Below are 26,060 nucleotides of genomic sequence, written 5' to 3' on the forward strand. Positions count from 1 at the left end.
TAATTTGAGAATAAAAACACAGTAAGCTTACATCTGTACTATGCACTATACACAAAATAAGAATAAACCCATTTGCTTTAGAATAAAGATACTTAGGGAACATTTTCCCCCATTTTTTATTTTTCTTGGCTGCCTGTCACAAGTCTCAAACGAGTAAGGTAGACAACAATTTGGGAAATGAAAGAGCCATTTGCTTGCTTCCTATGCCAGCTGGAATCCGACAGCACCCCCTAAGAGGCAAGATGCCCCAATTTTTAGCAAAATTGTCTTTCTCTGGATATGGAGAGTTTATTTATTTATTTATTTATTGATTGATTGATTGATTGATATGGAGAGTTTAACAACAATATCTCTTAGTAAACCCTGCATCAAAGCATGAACTGTGAATGGTCACTACTGAAACAACAGCCCTAGTATTAGGTAATAGAGAAATTCACCTGTATAGGATTTAAAAGAATCGATTTCAGAGCAAAAGGTACTATTAATGCCTGTCCAGATTATACAGTAGCAAAGCAAAACATTTTGAAAGATAAAAAGGGTTGAGAAAAGGTAGATGTGAACATAGAAACTAAAAAAGTTATGACTTCAAAAAAGTGACCATATTGAATCCTTCTATGTCTAGCACTTCAATATGGAAGAATTATAAGGAAAACACTGTTTTGACTCCATTGAAATACTTGACAATGTGTTAAGATCCATTTAGCCTTCACCACATTACCCAAAAGGACATTAGTTTGTCCTTATTCTTCACCTCCCTGCAATATCTGTTGTTGCCCACCACTATTCCTCTTTGAGTTTCTCCTTGCATGGCTTTCACGATAGCCAAACAAAAAATTTTTTTCCTATAGCTCTGTTCTTTTTCTCACTTTTTAATTTCTCCTATCTCAAAACAGAGGCATTGTGCTTTAGGGCTGTCTCCCCACTCCTTTGGTGAATTCATGTAATCTCATATCAATACAATTTTTTTCTTCAATTGAATGTGCACACTAATTTATATTTTTAGCCCTCTCTTCTTTCCTGAGGGCTAATTTTGCATTCTTATTGGGGTTAAAGAGAAGTCAAAGATGACTCCTAGGTTCCTACACTATTTGCTCTTTTTTAAGAGAATGCTCTAAGCTTGATTACATATCTTTCTATGCCACTTAGACTAAAATCCAAAAAGTTAAAAGGCTGATAATAGCAAAAAATGAATGCTGACACTGAGAGAACAGAAAAATCACAAAAAATAAAACCAAAAAATTAGCAATTTGGGACCACTTGGAAGATAAGCCAAAATAAAAAGAAGGGGGGGGGGGGAACACCAGAGATCTTTTTAACCCGCTAAGAGAATTAATTATGCAAACTGTATATAACCGCATAACTGTACTGTCCAGTATAGTAGCCATTAGCCACACATAGCTATTTACATTTAATTTAAAAATTTAGTTCCTCAGTCACACTAACCACCTTGCAAGTGCTCAAAGCCATATGAAGCCAGTGGCTACCTTACTGGACATCACAGATAAGAACATTTTGATCAATGCAGAAAGTTCTATTGGACAAAGCTGCAGTGCTAAATCGACATTCACTAAGTGTTCTCTACATAATAGGCACTGTGCTAGGTACAGGAGTATAGAAAGATGAGTAAGATAAGGCTTCTCTCTGTCCTCAAAGAGTAGACTGTCTGGTGAAGGAAATAATTTTTCCTTAAAATATTTACAAGTACTAGAGTAGAGATAATAACATTTATTCCAGCCCAATTAGCTAGGGTTCAATCCTTTTACCTAGCTTTTCTGTAGACTTGGCCTTGTTCATCTGGTGTTATGATGGCACAGCAAGAAATGCTGAGACTCACCACTACCTAGAAATCTCTGGACTCAGAACCAAAGGCGCTAAGACCTAAACAGGATTTAAGCCCCATCTCTCTGGACCTGGTGGTTTACACTGCTGCCAACCCTTGACGGAAAAAATTCTGGCCATTTTCCCTTGGTCCCTCCTAGAAGGCAGCTTTGCCTCAATTGTCACTTGTTTTGGGACCTCCAGTAGGTGCTATACTTATGGCGACTGAGTGCCTGACAAAGTTACAAAATATTACCAAAGAATTAGCATTGCAATTCAGAACAAGTCTCAGGTACAATGGAGTAAGAAGGGGAAGAACAATGCATTCTAGGAAGGAAGAGAAGCCTAAAAAAGGGTTGAAAGACAGAAGCATAAAAGTTAACAGAAAAATGTATGGCAAGCAGGGGGTTCATCACAACTCAAACACAGGATACATAGAAGGGGGTAAAAACAAGAGATGAAGAAGGATTGAAGCCAACTGCTAAGGGCCTTAATGCCACCACCTAAGAAGCTTGGCCTGGATTGGTCTGTAAGTGATAGCCAGCCATTATTAAACCAGAACAGTCAAAATAGATGAGATCTGTGTTTTCAAAAGACAAACCTGAGTGAAAGGCAGATAGTGGTGATAAAGGGGACCAATGTCTGGTTGAAGACCTGGTTGAAAGTAGTGGAAATAAAGAAGAAAAAAGTGATTTGAGAGACACTAGAGAAAAGTGATCGGCTCTAACTATTGACAGGATCTATCTGGCACAATGGAATCCAATAAAATGTTTGTTGCAAAAAATTTGTGAGGGAGGTAATCATTTAGTTCCCACAGAAGGAAAGAAAACAAAAACCATGAGAAACACAACAATGTAAGGAAAGGACTGGCAGAAGAAACAGTGAGACAAACGGAAAAATAACAAAGAAATCAAATGAGGCAGTACTCCCACAGCCCGGAATGTGATTCCTTAAGATATCTGTATGGCTTGTTCCCCATCTCCTTCAGATCCATATAATCATCCTAGTGAGCTCTTCCCTGAACACAATCCTTAAAACTGGACAACACAGGCATACTCTCTTAGCACTCTGTAACCCCCTTTCTTGCTTTATTTGTACTTAGAACATCTATAATACTCTACATTTTACTTACTTATTTAACGCCTGTCTCCCTGCTACTTAAATGTAAGCTCCATTAGGGAAGGAACTTTGTTTCATTCACCACTGTACACCAAAGATTAAAACAGTGCCTGGCACATAGCATATGCTCAACAGATAGTTGCTGATTAACTGAATGAATAATGCAAGGAAATAAAAAAGGCAGGGTTATTACATCAGACTGATAAGTATAGATATAAAATGAGATCTAACGTGGAAATTTTATTATTTGGAGTGTTAAAAAAAAACCTATATAACTAAATAGTCCTTCAAGTATAAAAGACTCAAAATTTTTCCTCAAATGTGTATTTAATATATATAATATATTCAAATATGTGTAATTGTAAGTTTATTTGCAGTCACAAAATAAGAGAGATTTCATAGCTTGAAAAATCACTCACCATACTTGATAGCCACACTGAAAATCCACCACTTCAAGTATTTAAGTCCTCTTAACACTTTCTCAAATTCCATTATAAATTTCTTATTTATCTTCTGATATTTTGGCTATTATTAAATTTTAAGCAAAGGCAAAAAGCTTAAGTTAAAATACCAGAATATTAGTATAATCACAGCAATTAGCTTTAAGATATAGTGAAGAGGATGTGACAGTAAGCAAGGTAGAAATGGACCAAAAGTTAAAAAAGTAAAAAACAACCCAAGAAGACAAAAAAGCCCATTTAACTGGTAGCTTCTGGAAAATTACGAAACATCTTAAATCTCACTTTCCTTATCAATAAAATACAGCTAACACAAGAACCTACCTACATGACAGGCTTGTTCTGAGAGTTTTCTTGGAGGATTAAATCTCTCAAGTAATAAGCTTGGTACAGTGTCTATAATAGTCATTTATACCTTTAATCCACAACAATTAACAAAGAACTTGCTATACAAAAAGCACCATACATACTAAATACTATTTATCGTGACAAATGAAAGACATATATCTACTTTCATAGAGTCTATCTATGGTCTACTGGGAAAGACAAACAAATGAATCACATAATGTGACAAGTTTTATGGAGGAAGCTAGTAAGTCCAGAGGCATAAACCAAGAGAGCAAGGGAATTCAACTTAGATATGGTCAGGAAATATCTTCCCCAGACAGAAAAAAATAAGAAGGTATTAGCCATATACAGAGAGCATAGAAGTATACTAATAACTGTTTTAGGATTAAATTGTGCAAAAGGATTATTGTGCAATAATAGAATAAATTGTGCAAAATCCTAAAAGGATTTAGGATTAAATTGGGATTAAAATGTGCAAAGACTTAGCCTAGCTGTAGAAAAGAGCTTGTGGCTTATTTGAGGAACTGAGGAACCCAAGTATCACTGAAGCTTCATTAAGCCAAATGAGAGAAGATCTGAGGGACAGGCAAGAGCCAGATGATGACTCTGAAGGTCCATGGTAAGGCTTTGTGACTTTATTCTATGGGACTTTATTCTTCAGTGGAAAGCTGCTTAAGTTTTCTCTTTTTCAGACAGGAAAGATAATGCAATTTATGCCTTTTAAACATCACTCAAGCTATTTTTAGAAAATGTATTTAAGGGAATGTGAATGGAAGGAAGGAGAAGAATGAATTTCAAGACTAATGCAGTGGTCCAGGAGAGAGAGATGATACTTGCTCTAGAGTGGTGGAATGGAGATGAAGAGCAGTTGAGAGATTACAGATATATTTTGCAATGGACTGGATCTGGGGGGGAGGGACAAAGAGGATTCAAAGATGACTCCTACATGTCTGACTTAAGCGACATCTAGGAGTCGGCTGATGGCGGCATGGTAAATACCATACTTAAGTATTTAATTAATTGTAGCTATACTTAGCTACTATTAGAATATGAGGGAGAGAACTGGTGAGTGTATAGCCAAAACTGAAAAAAAAAAAAAAACAAAAACAAAAAACAAAAAAAATTAGCCACACTATGAAAGAATAGCAGTATCAACCAAATTTCCCACTGAAAACAATTATAAAAGTGAGATAAAACACAAAGCAAACAAACCCAGCTATTTGAAGGCATAGAGAGAGAAACCAAGAAAGTCAGGACATCAGGGGCTAAGAGCCCACAGAGAAGGGAAACACACTGAGATCTCCACTTTTTTCCCTTGGGTTATTTGCCAACTACTAGTACAAAGCCTAAAGGCCAAGCAGAAAGCAGTATCCTGGAGTTTATATCAGTCACACTGGATTGGGAAGACAAAAATTGGACTCTATTACTACCAAGGCAGCCAGGAATTGAGGATCTCAGATAAAATTTCAAAGAACAAACCCAACATTCTGCTCAGTTTTTGCTCTCCAGAAATGTGCTGAATCATATACAACAGGGACTGAAATGCAGGAAAAAACAGTAAAAAAGATGTTGCAAAGAGACTAAATAAAAAGTTAAGCAGGGCTTTCAACAGCCTCACAATACAGGTGACCCTGAACAATGTGGAGGTCGGGGTGCCAATCCCTGTGCAGTCAAAAATCCGTATATAACTTTTGATTCCCTCAAAATTTTACTAATAGCCCACTGTTGGCCAGAAGCCTTACCAGTAACATGAACAGTCAACTGTTACACATAATTTATAAATTACACATAATTTGTAAATTATTTGTATTCTATGTATATTCTTACAATAAAAAGAAAATCACAAGGAAGAAGAAAATGTATTTACAGTACTATACTACAAAAACCTGTATGTGGACCTCTGCAGCTCAAATCTGTGTTGTTCAAAGGTCAACTGTACTTAAAATTGCCATAGCTTGCCAAAAAAGAAGCGTCTTGATAATTACTCCAAACTTTCAAGTGAGACCATAGAGGGGCCATACACTAGGAGTAAGACTATTTAAATTTCCTGATAGCCCCCAGAATTTAGTCCGATGTTATATCAATCACTGATGAATCAAAGTGACCAATGTTTTTCTAACTGCCTGCCAGAAAATAATAAGCCTACCTGGAGAAAGATAACATCATTCAGATTCTCTGTAATTTTTCATCACAATGTTAATAAAACATTACCAGGTGTTCCAGAGAAAAGGATCAAATGATCAAAAACCAGACAACATAAATAGGCTCACAGGTAATCTAGGTATCAGAGTCATCAGATAGGAACATTGCAACAATAATTAATATACTCAAGAAAATTGATGAAAACATTATGAGAATTTGAACCTGTATAAACTTTGGGCCTGAAAACAAAAACTGAAATTAAGAACTCAATAACTGGGTATAACTGGACACTGGACAGAGAAGATATGGTAAGTGAACTTGAAATCAGAAAAAAATATCCAAACGAATACAGAGTGGGGTGGGAGTAGAAACTATAAAATGATCTAACATACATATAACTGGGGTCTCAGAAGGGAAAAAGAAAACTGGATAGAAACAATATTTAAAGAAAACCACTAAGAAAATTCCCGAAGTGACAAAAGATAACAAGCCATAGACTCAAGATGCTCTACAAACTCTACACAGGACAACTATAATAAAAGCCATACCTAAGCACATAATAGTAAAATTGCTGAAAATCAAAGACAGAGAAAATCTTAAACACAGTCCAAGGAAAACACATTAACTTCAAAGAAGCAACAGTAAAACCAAAGGCTGACTTAACAGAAACAGTGGGACAGAAAGAAAAGACCCCTTAAAAATGAAGGTAAAACAAATACATTTTTAAGGCATATGAAGACAGAGAATTTATGACCAGAAAACCTGCACTGAAAGTAATACTAAAGGGAGTTCCTTATATCAAAGGAAAATGACCCAGAGGTAAATGCAGTAAAACAAGAAGAAATGAAGAAATGAGGGACACCTGGGTGCCTTAGCGGTTGAGCATCTGTCTTCCGCCCAGGGCGTGATCCTAGAGTTCCAGGATGAGTCCCACATCAGGCTCCCTGCGTGGAGCCTGCTTCTCCCTCTGCCTGTGTCTCTGCCTCTCTCTGTCTCTCATGAATAAATAAATAAAATTAAAAAAAAAAAAAAAGGAAAAGAAAAAATGAAGGGTAAATGTGAGGACAATGTGAAATGATTAATGGCTATTTTAATAACAACATTATTATGATTACTACTACTACTGTTACTATTATCTCAACAGCAACTATAATGATATCTTTGGAGATTTAAAATAAAACAAAACATAGAAGAAAGTAATGTGATTTAAGGCCTTTCCATTCTTCTGGAAGTAGTAAGGAAAGTAGTTATGGTAGGTTCAAGTCAAAGATTTATACTGTAATCTTAAAGTTACCCTAAGGAGATAATAAAAGAATTTACAACAAACAAGCTAAGAGAAAATATTGTGGGGGGGGAGGGAAGGGAGTTTGATCAATCCAAAAGAAAGTAAGAAATGAGGGAAGATGTTATGAAGGGCTGAAGTAGAAGTAGAAAACAAATTGCAAAATGGTCAATTTAAGCCCCAAAAATGTACTAAAGCAATTAAATATAAAACAACACAGATTATCAAGTTTAATTAAAAACAAAACCCAACTATATGATATTTGAAGAGATTCATCTTATCTCCAAGAACAAAGAAAGGTTTTAAAGAAAAAAAGATGGAAAGAGAAGTCAAAAGAAAAGTATACTACATCCAAAAAGAAAAAAAGCTTTAAGGAAAAGATTACTACTAGAGACAATGACAATAGAAGGATTGATCCCATAGGAAGATACACTTGTACATTTATTTGTAGTCAATAATTTAGCCTCAAGAAATATAAGGCAAATTTGAGAGGACTAAAAGAATACAGTTGGAGATTTTTTATACGCTTCTCTCAATTGAGTGACAAAAGAGACAAAAAAGTCAGCAATATAATGAATTTGAACATGATTGATAAATTTGACTTAAGTGATATTAAGCACAGCACACTCAATTTTCTAAAAACTGACCATAAAGCAAGTGTCAGTGAATTGCTCACAAATAAAATCACAGAATAATTCTAGACCACAGTTGTATTAAGCTAGATATCAATAACAAAAAAAGTAGCTACAAAATCCCCAAATGTTTAGATATTATATTATTTCTAAATAACCCACAGATCAAAAAACCCACAATGGAAACTCTAAAATATTTTAAATTGAGTGATAAATAAAAATATGATACATCAGACCTGTGAGATCCAGCTAAAGTTGCATTTACAGGGGAATTGCATAAACTTAAATGCATACATTAAAAAAAGAAGTAGATAAGTAGATAAAAAAGATAGTCAATGATTTGAGTTATCTATCTCAAGAAACATGAAAAAGAACAGCAAATTAAATTTTAAAGAAAACTAGAAGGAAAGAAATAAAGCTAAAACCAGAACCAATTAATAAAGAATGTTTTAAATATGAAAACTGGCTCTCTGAAAACTGATCAAGACAAAGGAGAGCACAAAATACCAATAAAATTTAAAAAGCAGATATCAGGGGATCCCTGGGTGGCTTAGTGGTTTGGCACCTGCCTTCGGCCCTTCGACTCCTCCTGGAGTCCTGGGATCGAGTCCCGCATCGGGCTCCCTGCATAGAGCCTGCTTCTCTCTCTGCCTGTGTCTCTGCCTCTCTCTCTCTCTCTCTCTGTATCTCTCATGAATAAATAAATAAAATCTTTTAAAAAAAAAAAGCAATATCATTAGATACTATGAACATCAAAATAAAAAAGATAATGTGTAAAAACTGTAAACCAAATTAGAAAATTTAGATAAAATAGACAAATCTACTTAAAAAAAAAAAAAGCTTGTCAAAATTGACACAAAAGTAACAGGAAATGTGAATAGTCATATATATAGACATAGATATATATGAAATAGATTTAACAATCCCCAGAAAAAAACTCCAGATGGCTTCACCAGTGATTCTTCCAAATATTTATGAGTAAGATAACTCTTCACAATCTTTTATTCCAAATAATAAAAAAAACATTTCCCAGCTCATTTTATGAAGACATCATAAGCTTGATAACTAAATATTTACTAGTCGATCTTTTTCATGAACAAAAATGCAAACATCATAAATGAAATATAATGTAGCATATTGACAAGACAATGCATAAAAAAGATTATCCAGAAATTCAAAGATGCTTTAAAGTTAGTTAAAATGTATTCCTCCTCCTCCCCAAATTTTAACACATATCTAACACACAGCAACTACACTGTTAAGAATTTTATCCTAAGAAAATAATCAGACAGGGTGCCTAGGTAGCTTAGTCAGTTAAAAGCATCAGACTCTTGATTTCTGCTCAGGTCATGATCTCAGGATCCCAATATCCAGCAGAGCTGCTAGCTTCATGCTCAGTGGAAAATCTGTTTGAGATTCTCTCCCTCTGCCTCGCCCCTCTCCCCGCTGGGCACATATGCTCTCTCTCTTGCTCAAATAAATAAATCTTAAAGAAAAAAAAAAAAAAAGAATCAGGCAAGGCATAGAGATGTGTTTTAAAATATGTATTATATCACTGTTTCCAATAGGTTTTCAATGTCCATAGGTATGGAAATTAGCTAAGCAACTTATGTATATCTATCAGAATCAGTTCAAATTTGTAATATGGTTCCACACTTATTTGTACGAATAGTTGTTCATGAATATACAACTAAATGAAAAAAAGCATATAAAAGCAATATTTCTAAGGTAAAAACACTAAGTTTAAATGAAGGTAAGGAAAACCGAACATAGATCATGAGAACATTTTGTCTAGACCAATGAATTGCCATCTTAATTTAAGTTCATAAACAAAAGATAAAATGTCTAACAATTTTCATCAGCAAAAAGAACATTTTCTTCTCAAAATCTAGTTATAGAAAATTCCCCACATATATATTTTATTTAGATCATAAAAAAAATGCTACTGGATTTAAATCAATAGAAATTTTGCACCATACATAAGTAGCTAGAGTATTAAAACAAAAACAAAATACTCTGAAAGCAAGGAATCCATTTAAAATCTGTTAGATATATAAAACAATAATAGTTTCTACATTTAAAGTGGTAAGTTTATAGGAAAAAGTTCTACTATACTATTATATACATATATATAAAGACTCAAAGTTCCAACAAGTTTAAAGAAAACTCCCTTTAATTCTAGTAATTAATAAGACAATTCATGCTCATTAAAATCATTCCAACTCAGAGGTTACATAGTATTTTGCAAAGATGTATAAAATAGGCATCACGTCTACTTTACTAGCAGGATAGCTCAGACCAATCGGTGGTGGAGCAGCCTGGAGCAAGGAATCTAAGGTATTCTACTACCTGATGGATTTAGCCATGTTTGCTCAGGTACGGTAGGGGGAAAGGGCCTTAGCATGTTTATCACTATTACCATTTGACCCAAATTCCTACCTGGCTCTACTTTTTACTAGCTCTGTGATCTCCTTTATCCTCTCTAAATCTAGACTGTGAGGAGGTAAAACTCAGTTCTGCTGATAATCACACTGTGGTGTCTCTAAAAGACCCAGACAAGGCCAAAAGACCAACAGGCAACAAAATTTCTCCCACAGCCACACTAGAGTTCCAAAATTATGAACATCTACCCCAGGCCCCCTCATTTGTCCTGCCTCCTAAACAAAGACTGCTGACAGATTCAATTACTAAACTCACCTCCACCTCATGGTCAATGGGGTACAATCTGAATGAAGCCAGTCTCCATATAACCCCCCCACCCCACCCCCGTTTCTCATTAGAATCATTCAGCACAACCCAAATCTACCCCAAACTTCTCGCATTTCCTGTTACTGAGGCTCCCCTTGGTTCCTCAGGCATGGGTTCTTCCTTGCTACAGAAAGTCATTAACCTAATTTGTTTCACTACAGATGCTTTCCTGGTGGTCTTCTGGTAGGCAGTAGCAACTTCTTTATCTATATACCAACTATATTTACCCAGGGTCACTATGAGGATTAAATGAAGTGCTATCATGGAAAATGCCAAGGCAGCTGCCTGATATAGCAAGTACACAATAAATATTACCTTCTCTCTCCTATGCGCTCAAAAGAAAGCTATACAGGTAATTTTATTTTTTAAATCATCTGTCTAGTTCTTCACTATTAAAAATCTGTATCTCTGAAAAACACAGTTAAGAGCTAGAAAATAAGTGCTTCAAGTAAACAGAACTCTAAGCAACCAAAAAGACATGATCAAGTCCATGCAACAAAGATCATGCACTTTACTATAGGGTAACTCCTGAAAATCCTATTTGGACACCATCTGATATTTTTAACATACTTCAATAATCTTTAAAAATCTAGTTTCCATACCCATAGCAGATTAGAATCAATAACTGTAAATAAATGCCTAGAGAGGGATAGATAGGCATACTGACCACAGAAAAATGTAACTATTCAACAAGGCAGGAGACATTAAAACTAAATATCAAACACAAGAACTTAAAATGCTCAGAAATCTGACGTCACCTTATGCAACGGCTTCTGAATTTTAAAAAGTTTTTTTTAAAGATTTGTTTATTTTAGAGAGAGAAGCACGCACACAGGGAGGGGAGTTGGGGGGTTGGGCAGCAGGAGAGAGAGAATCTCAAGCAGACTCTTGACTGAATGGGGAGCTTGACAAGGGGCTTGATCTCAGAACCCTGAGGTCATGACCTGAGCTGAAATCAAGAGTAAGTCAGATGCTCACATAGATCAATGGAACAGAATAGAGAACCCAGAAGTGGACCCTGAACTTTATGGTCAACTAATATTCGATAAAGGAGGAAAGACTATCCATTGGAAGAAAGACAGTCTCTTCAATAAATGGTGCTGGGAAAATTGGACATCCACATGCAGAAGAATGAAACTAGACCACTCTCTTGCACCAGACACAAAGATAAACTCAAAATGGATGAAAGATCTAAATGTGAGACAAGATTCCATCAAAATCCTAGAGGAGAACACAGGCAACACCCTCTTTGAACTCGGCCACAGTAACTTCTTGCAAGATACATCCACGAAGGCAAAAGAAACAAGAGCAAAAATGAACTATTGGGACTTCATCAAGATAAGAAGCTTTTGCACAGCAAGGGATACAGTCAACAAAACTAAAAGACAACCTACAGAATGGGAGAAGATATTTGCAAATGATGTCTCAGATAAAGGGCTAGTTTCCAAGATCTATAAAGAACTTCTTAAACTCAACACCAAAGAAACAAACAATCCAATCATGAAATGGGCAAAAGACATGAACAGAAATCTCACAGAGGAAGACATGGACATGGCCAACATGCACATGAGAAAATGCTCCGCATCACTTGCCATCAGGGAAATACAAATCAAAACCACAATGAGATACCACCTCACACCAGTGAGAATGGGGAAAATTAACAAGGCAGGAAACAACAAATGTTGGAGAGGATGCGGAGAAAAGGGAACCCTCTTACACTGTTGGTGGGAATGTGAACTGGTACAGCCACTCTGGAAAACTGTGTGGAGGTTCCTCAAAGAGTTAAAAATAGGCCTGCCCTACGACCCAGCAATTGCACTGTTGGGGATTTACCCCAAAGATTCAGATGCAATGAAACGCCGGGACACCTGCACCCCGATGTTTATAGCAGCAATGTCCGCAATAGCCAAACTGTGGAAGGAGCCTCGGTGTCCATCGAAAGATGAATGGATAAAGAAGATGTGGTTTATGTATACAATGGAATATTACTCAGCCATTAGAAACGACAAATACCCACCATTTGCTTCAATGTGGATGGAACTGGAGGGTATTATGCTGAGTGAAGTAAGTCAATCGGAGAAGGACAAACAGTGTACTCATTCATTTGGGGAATATAACTAATAGTGAAAGGGAATATAAGGGAAGGGAGAAGAAATGTGTGGGAAATATCAGAAAGGGGGACAGAACATAGACTCCTAACTCTGGGAAACAAACTAGGGGTGGTGGAAGGGGAGGAGGGCGGGGGGTGGGGGTGAGTGGGTGACGGGCACTGAGGGGGACACTTGATGGGATGAGCACTGGGTGTTATTCTGTATGTTGGTAAATTGAACACCAATAAAAAATTAATCTATTAAAAAAATAAAAAATAAAAAATAAATAAAATTTCTAAAAAAAAAAAAAAAATAAAGAGTAAGTCAGATGCTTAACTGACTGAGCCACCCAGGCGTACCTAAATTTTTTTTGATTGAACATCCCAACTATAAAATACTTGAACATATACCTTCAATATATGTATATTCATTTGTAAATCATATTTTATGTACATTATAAAACAAATACTAAAATAAAAATTAAAAGATTACAGTATTGTTTAAATTTTAACTATTAATTATGTTAAATATTAATTTGTTTTAATCTTGTAATCTTTAAAAATGCTATTACTATTAACATTTTAGTGAGAGCACTGGTATTCAATAGGTCTCTATTTTTTTAAAATCTTGCTTTCCTAATTTGTGAAGTTCAGTGAATTGTGACACTTTGTTTTAAGAACTGCTGTTAAGTCATAACTGAAAAACTTAGTTCACAAGGATGCACAGACCTTTATATAAGAATATGTCACTTACTGGCTTACTAAGTCATATCACTTTTCTATTCTATCACCAAATATTCACAAGTTTTTGTTAAAAGTCAGTTGCCAGATGTCAATGCTATAAACATTTTATTTTTCCTGATGTCAGTCAGTTATTTTTTGCAAGCTCAGTAAAATGGGTTTTTAGGTTTCTAACAAATGGGTCCAAAGTCCACTGAAATTCAGTGTAAGATTTTTCAACAGACTGGAAGTGTCTAAACATGTTTCAAAATGTTCTCTCCATAACATTTGTTGCTTCTGAAAAACAAATACTTTCTCACTTATTGATTAAAATGTCGATTTTGCCATGTAGAGACAACTTGGTGTTTGTTTTCTCAAAAATATCTCCTAGGTAGCATGATATTTATCGCTTCTTGTCATCAGGTAAAATATCAGCATCTATAATACTCATCTTTTGTGAAACAGAAATGTGTAATTCAGCTTTGAGTTCTACAACTCCTTTTATTTTCACCGCTCCTTTAAATACTTTGAGTGAACCTCTGCTCCCCATCTGAATTCAAGGTATCACAGATTTTTTTAAAAGCCTTTTTTTTTAAAGCCTTTTTTAAAGTTACTAAATAATACACTGTAACAGAAAGACCACAAAAACTTTGAGAAAGTCATGGTGCTGCTGTTAGCCTCCACATTACAGAACTCCCACATGGTCCCTCAGCAAACCACACTCATTGTAATCATCTGGATGTGGACCTAGAAAAGGCTCAGAACCAATCCATATAGTAATACAAAAGTTTAATTCCTCCCCCTTTATGGAGTACTAAATAAATAAATAGAAATTATAATATTTGTATTCTCACATCTCAATTGACTTGCCTCACGTCACTTGATAAATTACTGACCTAGTGAAGAGGCATAAAACTTCACAGTCTATATTAGGTGCTCAGGGTTTGAAGTTGTAGCTTATGGAACATTACACAGAGAAATACTCAGCAAAGAATGCACATTGAACTGAATCAATATTATCCAAATGATGGCTTTAGGTCATCAAAAAGAAGTTAAAGTATGTGCAGTATATTACGTTCCAATAGGACAGCAGTCCAACTCATTAGATAAGGATATTTCCAAAATAACCTTCATGTATTCAGAAAATTTACTGTTTCAGAATGACATTCCTCAGGGACTCCAGTTACCATGAATTCTATAGTCACCTTCAGTTTTTTTTTCCCCTAGAATGAGAGGAATTCTTAAAGAATATATTTAATATTCTTCAATCTCCTAAAATACATTTGCTGTTCCATATTTTGAAAATTAGAGCCATCACTGACCACTAACTTAAAAGAATTTCAAGCTTTACTATTAAAAATACCTTTTTTTCATATTCAAAGTAATAACAGAAGCAGACATCATACACTTCATATTTAACTCTATAATTAGTAGTAGTAGTAGTATGGGACAATATTTACTTTTTCTCTAAGTAACAGAATAATAATACTGCTCCATGAGTCAAGAAAATCACTCATTGGCTTTTAAACGTCTATTCTGTTTTAAAAAATCACGGGAGATGTAATATAAGACACAAATCCATATAAATTTGACATCGTGTAAGAAGAACTGCAAGCACACTGACAGAAAACGGTTCACACTTGAGGGCTAGAAATGAACTAAAAGCAGTTTTCACAGGAGAGAGACATGAGCTAGAGGAGGACTTAGAGCCAGAAAGGAAAAGGCATTCAAAGCTGAGGTAAACTATCTTTTGTTTTCTTAATGAAAAATGTCTAACTCAGAACACCAAATGTAAGACATATTCAAGTAACACAATTTAGAAGAACATGCCATTTGAGATAAAATATTTATTAAACTATTCATCATCACATACGTATATATGTAAACGTACTTATTCTACTCTTTAGCTTCATAAAACCTCCCCTCTTATACTTGAAATAAGAGCTTCAGCAAGAGAATGAAAAATTAAAAGAAGCTGTAAGAGAACATTTGGGGCACTAGAACATACTCTTTCTTCAAAATTAAAAATTTTCTCTCCTCTGGGCCTTTTTCTAGCACGACATCTTCCCCTGGTATACTCTACATTTGTCATTTTACTTAAGTTGGAAAAGTGATAAAAGTTCACTTTGAAAGGAAATTCATTTTAGTAATTTCCTGTCCACCAGAGGGCTCCCATATTTCTCCACAAATAAAAGAGATAAAACATTACAGTAAAAATAATCATTAAGCACAGAAAAAAACTCAAATTATCATTATATTATGTAACCCCAGACTAAAAATTGTTGTATCTATTACAGTTTCTATATTAATAGCTTAAAAAGATAAAGGGCTTTTAACTGTTTTATGAACTAAAATGTTTTAAATACCAAACTGCTTTGCTATTATTCTCATCCTGTCCATTTTTTTCTTAGGTAGGACTTTCAATTCAATAGATAACATAAAATATAACTTTAGCCCAAAGCTCTAAATAGTAACTCAAATGTTTTCTGTAATACTTTTATAAATTATTTACTTGATAATTTTCCTGGTCCAGAAAACAAAATTATCACCTTATCTACCCAACCTGACGCCTTACTATTAACAGAAAGAGTAAACATTTTATTACAGAAAATCTACAATCATTAACATAATTCATCCTACAATTATTAACAATGAATAGTGCCCCATCATGAATTATGATTTGGGCTGGGGAAAAAAAAATAAAGGAAATGAATCATTTAAATACAATGTATTACAATGACATTCTGTTCAGATATTTTTAGATTTTTTTTCACAAGTAAGTTATTACACTGGAATGTTAGTATACCTCCTAGTTCAAACTCCATCAGTTTTAGCAAAAGAAAAAACAGTATTTTACGTAAATACACTTAGTTATAGGACATAGTTACAGAATGTTAACTGCTAAAGTACCAACTGTACATTTTTTTTCAAGGGTATAGCAAATCCATTCACTAGGGGTGCCACTCCCCCTCCAAAAAGATCAACTTGCTAAATTTGGATTATAAAAAAAGAGACTCCTTATGGTAAACACAAAAATTTACTGAATGTTTACAAATAAACTTGAAATGTGAGTTATATTTACAAAACAAAAAAAGATGCTAAAAAATCTATTTCAAAGTCAGTCAAAATAATTGCCATATGAAGGCTTTACCAAAAACATCAATTGATTTAGCAGTTACTATAGCTCAAGAATGACTTCTCTCTGATGAAAAAATAACAGAGGTTATAATTTCACTGCCCTACCTCATCTCCCAACTAGGATTTTCCTACACAAGGACAAGCACCATTAACATGTAAAAGAGCATAACACTGGTTTCTACATAAGACAGACTAGCTGTCACCACTTAGAAACTTGAACATTTTACTACACTTTGCAAAAATGTATGTATTCATACTGGCAAGAGTACTGTATCCTGATCAATTTGGAGTTCCGTTGCAAAAGAAATGTCAGCTTGTGGAAGGAGGTGGGGGTAGGGAGGCTAAGGCTGTTAAAGATTCAAAGTGGTGAAACTGTTCTCACTTTAAGTCAGTAATGTAAATGCAAACTGTCAATTATTGATATGAAGAGTTTAAGAAATTCAAAGCATTAATTCAGCAGCTAACCAATATTTACCATGTTATATCTCAAAAAGTTGAGAATTGTAGGCACTTATCAAATAAAGGCACTTTTTAAACAAAAATGCAATGTAAGTAATAGCAAATGTAGGTTTAAGAGGTTGTGACATAGGGGAAAAAAAAGCCTCAAGACTTCCAACAAGTTGAGCAGTTAAAAAATGAGACATAAAAAAATACTCAGAACAATCTAATCTGAGCTGTAGATTAGATACATTCTGAAACAGCATCATCAGGGCATTATATGTTTATTACATAATACTGCTTTGCCCTTGCATATCACCTTTAATCAAGGGATCTCAAAGCACCACTGAATCAAGCAAGGCCTTAAAATACAGTCTAAAACAGAAATAGTCATATTTTATAATTATACCTATTGATAAAAACTTGCCACCACTTCCCGTTCCCCTGATCCGAACATTAGCTTCAGAACCTTCCCTCTGACTTGGAAACCGTATTCCCCAAATCATTTCAATTTGTAACTGATGCTACGCACATCCCAGCTTTTCTTCAGCACTGGGCCTAAAGAAAGTAGTGGCACTGTTTTAAAATGACACAAATCCATTTCATTACAATTTCTATGACGGAATAAATAGTACTTAGAGTACTTATCCTGTATGGAGCATGATGATATAAAATGGAGGCTTTAGAGAATAAATCTTTGCTGGAAGCGAAGAGCCCAAAAAACACTCATTAGACAGAGAAAATAGCATTTTCCAGCTCAGTCCAAACACCTTTCTAGACAACTTCAAGAGTGGGGTAGAGGAAACCTTGTCCAACTATCCTTAATCGGGCAGGAGACTGACTATTCTCCTGTGTGCACACCAGAAGGGAAGGGAAAACTAAAGGCACAATGCAAGAGTTTTAAGACTCAGAAAGGAGGGTGTTAAGTTGCTGTGTGGCCACACAACAGACAAAAAACACTGTGGTTCCTATACATTAAAATAGTACATCAAATGGTAAATCAAACACATTTAGCAAAATGGCATTAAACCAAGGTCAATATATGCCATTTACAGCCATTTAGCTTTGTTTTTAGGTCTGTAAATGAGGTTCGCTCCTAAAGAAAGAGCTGACATTTTAAAATTTAATCAGCGAAGTTCGATTTTGTTTTTTCACTGGAATACCAGAACACTCAAATGCTAATGTTATGTTAACTTCAATTGTTTCATAAACAAAGTCATCAACCTTGCTGTTTAATTGCATTAGGTTTGTCCCTAGGACTGCAAAGTGTCATTTCAACTCACACAAACCCACCACCTCCCAGCCCCGTAAGCCTGCACAGCTCCAGTTAGTCAACAGACTCACAGCATTAACAAACATTAACCTTTAGAAACAGAAAGAAAAGCACCAATAAACAAGAGTACTTTTTGTTTCAAGTTCTCAACATTCAGAGATCAAGGCTCAATAACGTATTTTATTAGCTTTTAAAGGGCCAACGATGCAATACTATTAAATATCTGGTACTAAAAGTCCTGGCAATTCAGAAGTGGTACCCAATACAACGACGATCAGTCTGGATTTGTGAAAATTCCAAAAAACCTTAATATTTCAGTTGCCATAGTCGCTCACCCAGACATTTCAAAAAGCTCACAGCAAATTCTAGTAGACTTTTTCTTGAGGACAGGCACGTCCCTTCCCTCCAAAATATCAAGTTTGTATCCGCTGCGTTCATGGTCTCGTCAGTGCCCAGGAACGAGACTCCGATTCCTCTCCCTGTGTGTGTCGTGGGGACGCCCGTCCTCGGCTCTGCCCACTGTCACTGACGTTTTCAGAAGCTTTAAGGTACAAATGTTCAAAGGCTCCTGGCAAAGGGGGAGATGTTTCCTCCACTTCGAGCTACACTGCCACATTTCCCCTAATTCTTCATTCTTTAGTGATTTAGAAAACACCAGCGAACGAGAAAGGCCATATTAAAACCGGCACTTCCTAAGACGGGGGGAAACCAGAACCTCCAACTTCTCCAAATCTGCCAGTACCGTGGCTTTTCAACAGTCCCCCGCAAACCTTCTTCACCCCACGCCTGCATCCTTTCTGATTAAATAAGATTGGAAACCACCATTAAATCAGTGTCATAACTTCTCCTTCACTTACCATATCTGCCGGGACATTGCTGGACATCTTGCCGTCTGATGTACACCCAGATGTTTACCAGGGGAAAAACAACAGCAAACAAAAAAAGAGCAGAAGTCTTCAAGCTACAGCAATCAAGCTTAACGATCTTGATGTGCTTTCCAAAAAAAAAGTGATTTCAGAGCCCAAGCGGCGGCCTGGCCGAGGTTCCGAGCGAAGAGGAACAAGCCCCCGGAGCTGGCTGGCCGGAGCCGGAGCCGGAGCCGGAGCGGACTCCCGGGATGGCAGCGGCAGCCCCGTCGTCGTCAGTGGCAGCAGCGGCGGCGGCGGCGGCAGCAGCAGCCCCAGGACCGGCCGCGCCAGGTAGACCCAGCCGAGTGACACACGGACATGGAGCGGGGTGGGAGGGGGTTAAATCCGCCTTCCTCCTCTCCCAGCCCGGCAGTGATTCACACTTGCTCCCCAGTCAAGTCCTCATTAAGCAGGAAGAAAATGCCCCGGCGTGGCTGCACACAGATGACTATGTGGCTACACATGGACGCGCGAGCAGCGAGCGGCGGCCGCGCCGGGGAAACAGCTCCACTCGCGCTGGCCGGGGCCGGGAGCCGCGCCGCGGAAACCCGCGCTCAAGGGCATTTAACTCGTTGGGAGCCGAGGCGGAAGCCCGGGGCGGCGCGCGGGAGGCACGGGGCGCTCGGGGCGCTCGGGCCGCGCGGGACACCCCACGGCCCCTCGGGGCTCAGGCCGCGGGCGCCTCGGGGCAGCAGCGGGGCTCGGGGCGCATCGCCGCCGGCTCCTCGGCGCTCCCCTCCTGCCTCCGCCTCCCCCCCGTCGCCACCTTCCCCTCCCCTCCGACGCCGACTTCGGCGGCTCCCCGGAAGAGGCCGGGTCCTCCCTCTCCTCAGTCCAGGAATGGTTTCCTCTCGGAGCTTTGTCTCTCCTCCTCCTCCACTTTTCAGTCCCAAACGCCGCAGCCGCCTCCTGTCATCGCCTCTCACGCCAACATGGCGGCGGCGGCGGCAGCTGCCTGAGCGCAAGTCGGGGACACGGGGAGAGCGCTGCCCCTCCTCGCAGCCGCCGCCACCGCCCCCGCCTCCCCTCCCCCCTCCGTGGACACCTACTGCGTCACTACGGAGACCACCCTCGTGCATCATGGGAAATGTAGTTTACGCGAGGGCGGGGGGGGGCGGCTTAACGCGTCCTCTCCGGACTCCGAAGCCACGCCCCTCTTAGCAACAGTTGCTAGGAAAGGAAAGCTCGCTTTAGCAGAGCGGCCGCCCAGGAGTTAGGTGTCACCTGCTTCCAGGAGTGCTGTGAGCGTGCGAATTATTTGGAGAAAACGATTCTGCACAGAGAAATTCCCTCATGCACAATACACATACAGACTGAAAATATGATTTACCTCCAAGCAGAATCATTCATTTTAATGACAGCACGCTCTCCACATCCTGCAATCTCAAAGCATTTTGTATAGTGATTTCATCTAGGTCTTTTCAACATTACATTTGGAAGATCAGAAGCAATCATTGATTTCCAATAAGGCCGTAGAAGTTCAACAGGAACAAGGATCTCATTAAGCAAGGAGAATGTTTGAACATGTGTTTCTTGAAGAACTAGGGCCATGAAGCCACAATCTAGTTAATTGAAATTACCAAAAACTGTATTAGGTACAATAGTATATCATCCCAAATCTATATCAGGAAATAGTTGCTACAAACTACTTGGGGATTCACCAGTTTACTAGGTTAGTCCCTAAATTATGTTTAAGTTAAAATGTAATAAAAATCTACACACCCACAGTGATTAGCAAACAGCACAAAATCATACCATTACTGAGAGACCTAGACGAAGAATATGTCTATTTCAAATTTAGGATCAAAATTCAGAAACCACCAATGTCTATCTGAATCCACATAGATCTCTTAAGGCTTTGACAGAATATTTTAGCAAGGGCAGTCTCAGTAAGACAGGTATGTAAGAATGCCAACGGATTGAGAGTCTGAAAGCCAACCTACAGCTATGTGACCTCATCTGTAAAACAGTCTTGCCTACCTTCCAGGGGTAAGGTAGGAGTAGTTGCAAGGATGAGCTAATGCATGGAAATAAATCACTTTGTAAATACTAATGCATCATTTAATATGAAATGTTACCACTCATCCATTCAGCAAACACATAATACAGGCACTCTGCTAGGCACCAATAGTTTAAAAATGAATAATCCAGTCACTGTCCTAAGGGAACTCATTGTCTAGAAACCTGTCATTCCCCACAGCAGTCTCTCCAGTTAGGTTTGTCTCATTAGGATGGAAACTCACAGGGCGTTTAGAGTATTTGCCTCTTGAGTAGCCTGGCTGGAGAGATTCCAAGCACTCCTAGCGACCTACATCAGCCTGTGGTGAGTTGGGGTGGTAACTGGGAAGGAGGAGGATAACTCAAATTCACAGAGAAATCAGAAGACAGAAAAAATAAATAAATAAAGACAAGAGGCCCAAATCTCACAATTAGACTTCAGGACTTAGTCTAGAAATTTCTGATTCTACAGCTACATGATTTTCCAAGCTGGTACTTGGTTGCTCATTCACCATCATTGCTAAAGATGGGCTGGGTCCTCACCAGCCCTCCTTGGAAGTAAGGGCAGTTGAAAATGTTTCAATTGACCAATGAGTTCAGAAGGAATATCGGAACACATTTTGAAGATTTCCACTTGCAAAGTTCATTATCCACCATCCCCTTGACCCCAACTTTTATCCAATGACTGCCCTGGCCAAGACCGTGCTGGGCCTAAATGCTATTAGAAGCAGACAACAGCAGGACTTACAGAAGCTCCAGCTCTCACTCCCTGTGCAGCTCTCCAATAGCCATAGAGCCATACAGTAACTCCAATAGCCATACAACCACCACTGCCAGCCCAAGACCTTGCATTTCTGACACATGATGTTGCTGTTGCCGGTTACCCTTGCCACCACTATAAAAGGCCACATCTTTCAAAAGTAAAATCACTGCACTGAGCTATTTCCAATCACTCTTCTAAGACAGGCTGAGGCATTATTCTCAATAAAACTCATTATAACCCTTCCCTAACAGAATTAAGGCATGAGAAGCATTACTGAACACAGTTTCAAATTTTTCCATAAAACCCTTTACTCTCTGCTTCCTAACTCAGACCGATGTGAAGGGAGGCTGGAGAAAGAGCCCGGTTGTCCTCGGTGGGGAACAGTAATATCTCCTAATACTATTCCTCTACTGTAAGCATCAATTTGGAGAAAGTGAAAGACAGCATTTTTGCAGCAGGACAAAGAACTTCCCAGAAAATCAAAAGACCTGGCTCTGTCACGAATTAGCTATGTGACTTCTGCCAAGACACTTTGCCTACCTGACCCTCAATTTCTTCATCTGAGGAGGTAGGTCTAAATCTCTCAGGTCCCTTCTAAGAGTGTATGAGTGTTGGGTGACACCTGTGGCTTGTTAAGAATAATTTCCCCAAGTGATTGCTCATGGGTATGAGGAGGGTTTGTTGGGGGAAGGGAATGATGAAAATGTTTTAAAATTAGATTATTGTGATGGTGGCACAACTCTGTATACTAAAAACCATTAAGTTGTTCACTTTAAATTGGTGAATTTATTTTTTATTTTGTAATTGTGGTAAAATGCACATAATATTTACTATCTTAACCTTTTCTAGGTACACAATTCAGTGGCATTCTATACATTTACTTTGTTATACTACCATCACCACCATCCGTGTACAGAACTCTTTCATCTTGCAAAATTGAAGCTCCATTCTTACTGAACAACTCCTCATTCCCTCCTCCCTCCAGCCCCCGGCAACCACCATTCTACTTTTTGTGTCTATGAATTTAACTACTCTTGGTACTTTATATAAGCAGAATCATACAGTAATTGTCCTTTTGTGACTGGCTTATTTCACTTAACATAATGGCTTCAAGGCTCATCCATGTTATAGCATGTGTCAGAATTTCCTTCCTTTTAAAAACTGTATAAATATTCCACTGTATGTATGCACCACATTTTGTTTATCCATTCATCCATTGATGGACATGTGAGTTGCTTCCACCTTTTGGCTATTGCAGAATGGGTAAATTTTATGATATGTAAATTGTATCTCAGTGAAGCCATTCAAAATATATCTCCCACATCTGGAAGTAAGAGATCTGAAATGATTCCCATCTTAGGATCCTTCCTTAAGGGCCTTCTCAAGGAAACTCATGAATTTTAACTAGACAGAAGTATTACTTTCTGGGAGACCAGTAACCTTTAATCAACTATTACTTTGGTTGATTATCTCATTATTCTGTCCATTCTCGGTTATTAAAGACCTGGGACTAGGAAAATGTCACAAGAGACAGAGAAAGGTCTGCAACCATGCCTGGGGGGCAGGGAGGTGGGGTAGGGGTGGCACAGCACTGCTGAAAGTGGAATCGAGAACAGGGAGACAACCTTTGCCACTTCTGTGCAATATTGCTCAAGGCTGGCCTGGTCCTCTTTAGTTCCAGTGGAAGAATCATCTCAAAGATTTTTTGTAAGATTATACATTTCCTGGGACACCTGGGTGGCTCAGCGGTTGAGCATCTGCCTTCAGCTCAGGTCATGATCCTGGGGTCCTGGGATCGAGTCCCACATCAGCCTCCCCAGGGGGAGCCTGCTTCTCCTTCTGCCTATGTCTCTGCCTCTCTCTTGTGAATAAAAAAATAAAAGCTTTAAAAAAAAGATTATACATTTCTTTCTCTTGATAAACTATACAGGAAGCCCCCTAATACCAACATAAAGACCCCTCACATAGAAGAGTTCTCAAGAAATGTTCATTCCCTGCTACAAGGTCTTTTCTCCAAAAGTAGAGATAATTTGCTTACTGATTTAGTAATGGGCTTTCCCCCTTTAGTCTTGACTCTTCCCAGAGCAGAATAAATGTATGTATGCCTCTGGTGTGAGAATTGAGATCTGAAGATGGCACTCAAGCTGACTTAATTTTACTCCCAGGAGCCCCATACTCACAACACTGCAAATATGGCCTGCCCTTTTAACCCTATGGTTTCCTAACCAGGGATTCTCAATATGGTCCTCATGAGAGTCACAAGAGCCTTAAAAAGATAGAGGTCTGAGCTCTACCCCAGAACAACCAAATTAGACTTTCCAGGGCTAGACCTGGACTTGGAATTTTTCAACCCCCCCCCCCCCCAAGGAATTCTCATGTGTAGCCATGGTAGAGACACTGTGTAAGTCAAATGCTTTCAAGTTCAGCTTCCTTCCTTTTCACCCATCAAATTTCCTTTACAGGCCTGACAACCTGAAGGTACCGTGGTTTGTCTGGGTGGCCTTTGGCCACAGCCATAGTGGTTTAAAGAATAATTTTTCACACCTCTTTCTCCTGCTCTCCACCCTCACCCCCATCGTACTCATTTGGCAACCAGGACATTGACCTCACATCTGATAGAGCCCAAGTCTCTCTATCTCAAGACACTTCTCTCCTTTGCTCAGAGTCTAGTAAGACATAGAGACAGATAATGTGAAATTAAAATTCCATGTGATGAGTTGAGAAATGCTACCATAGTAATAAGCACTGGGGCGCTTTGTAAGCATGTAGGAATTAAAGCAAATTCAGCATTGAGGTGTCTGGAGTTGAACCAGGAGAAAGCCAGTTGAGCAGGCAGGGTGGTCAGGGAGAGAACACCCGGGGCAAGACCTGGACTAGAACCTGAGGGGTACAGGCAGGGGAGGTGATCGAAGTTCAGGTTGCTAAACTTCAGAGGAGGAATGGGATAAGAAAAGAGGCAATAGAGAGAAATCGGAGGCCAAGCCCCAAGGGCTTTGCAATTTAGGCTAAACAGTTTGGATTTCACTATGAGAGCAAGTGGAGCCAAAGAGAAGTGTCATGATAAGATTTATTTTCATAGAAAAAAGGAAAAAGAAAAAAAAGAGAGAAAAGGAAAAAGGCCTCAAACTCTAATTGTAACTTTTATCTGTATGTTTTGGGTTAGTTGTCCTGTTGTGTGACCTCTTGGGTCCATAGAATTTAAAGACTCTTAAGGGGTCTTGGAGCTTGTCAAATCCCGGGCTCTTCATTTCACAGGTCGGAAAATCACCAGTTTCACAGGAGACCAGGACCAACAACCTCATACGGTGCTCGTCCTAATATTCCCTGTCCTGCCAACAAAGTTCCACAAAATCAAATTATTTTAGTCATTCTACTAAATGGCATATATTCAGCCATTTAGGCTGTATTTTCTCTCTGCTTTTTTTTTTTTAATTCCATGAATGTGAGATCATACAGAATTTGTCTTTCTCTTGACATTTTCTTTTATTCCATTGCAGGTATTCTAGAAATAAGTCCTTTGCAAATATCTTCCCCAGCCTGTAGCTTGCCTCATCATTTTCTTAACAAGATTTTTTTATAAGCATAACTGTTTCAGTTTGATGAAGTCTTAGTTACCAATATTTTTCTTCAGTGATATTCTGTCTCCTTGCCTACCTCCAGGTCAGGAAGATAGTATCTGGTGTTTTCTATTTTGTTTCAGCTCTTATATTTCTATTATTCTATATATTTTACAGTTGCTCCAGCACCGTTTGGTGAACTAATTTCTCTTTTTCCATTGAATTTATTTGGCATCTTTGTTTAAAATCAACTGACTCTATGAGAATAGGTCCATTCCTGGACTCAGTTCCATTGGTCTACCCCATTGATCTCTTTGTCTATCCAAGTCTTGAAGTCAGGAAGTATATGTCCTTTAGATCTGTTCTTCTAAGATTGTTTCGGCATTCTAGTTGCCTAGCATTTCCATATAAATTTCAGAGTAGTCTTGTCAATTTCTATTTGTAAAAAGCAGCCTGCTGGTATTGAGGTTCCATTGGTTCTAAAAGTCAATATAGGAAGAAGTGACATCTTAACACAATTGGGTTTCTGCTTCTGGAACATGATATGCCTCTCTGTTTGTTTAGGTCTTCTTTAATTCCTCTCAGTTATGTTTGTTAGTTCTCAACATAGACATTCTATACATCTTTTA

General features: G+C 38.0%; 1 protein-coding gene across 1 annotated transcript in view; it reads right to left on the reverse strand.

Moving 5' to 3' along the window:
• UBL3 (ubiquitin like 3) overlaps nucleotides 1-20,132 on the reverse strand; it is a 70,554-nt gene extending 50,422 nt beyond the window's left edge. The window contains exon 1 of the mRNA XM_025996735.2: nucleotides 19,063-20,132. Coding sequence (XP_025852520.1) covers nucleotides 19,063-19,089 — 27 coding nt within the window. The 5' untranslated portion in view covers nucleotides 19,090-20,132. The remainder of the gene's footprint in view (nucleotides 1-19,062) is intronic.
• Between the last annotated feature and the right edge of the window lie 5,928 nt (nucleotides 20,133-26,060).

Source organism: Vulpes vulpes, chromosome 9 (assembly GCF_048418805.1).
Source record: "Vulpes vulpes isolate BD-2025 chromosome 9, VulVul3, whole genome shotgun sequence".
NCBI lineage: Eukaryota > Metazoa > Chordata > Mammalia > Carnivora > Canidae > Vulpes > Vulpes vulpes.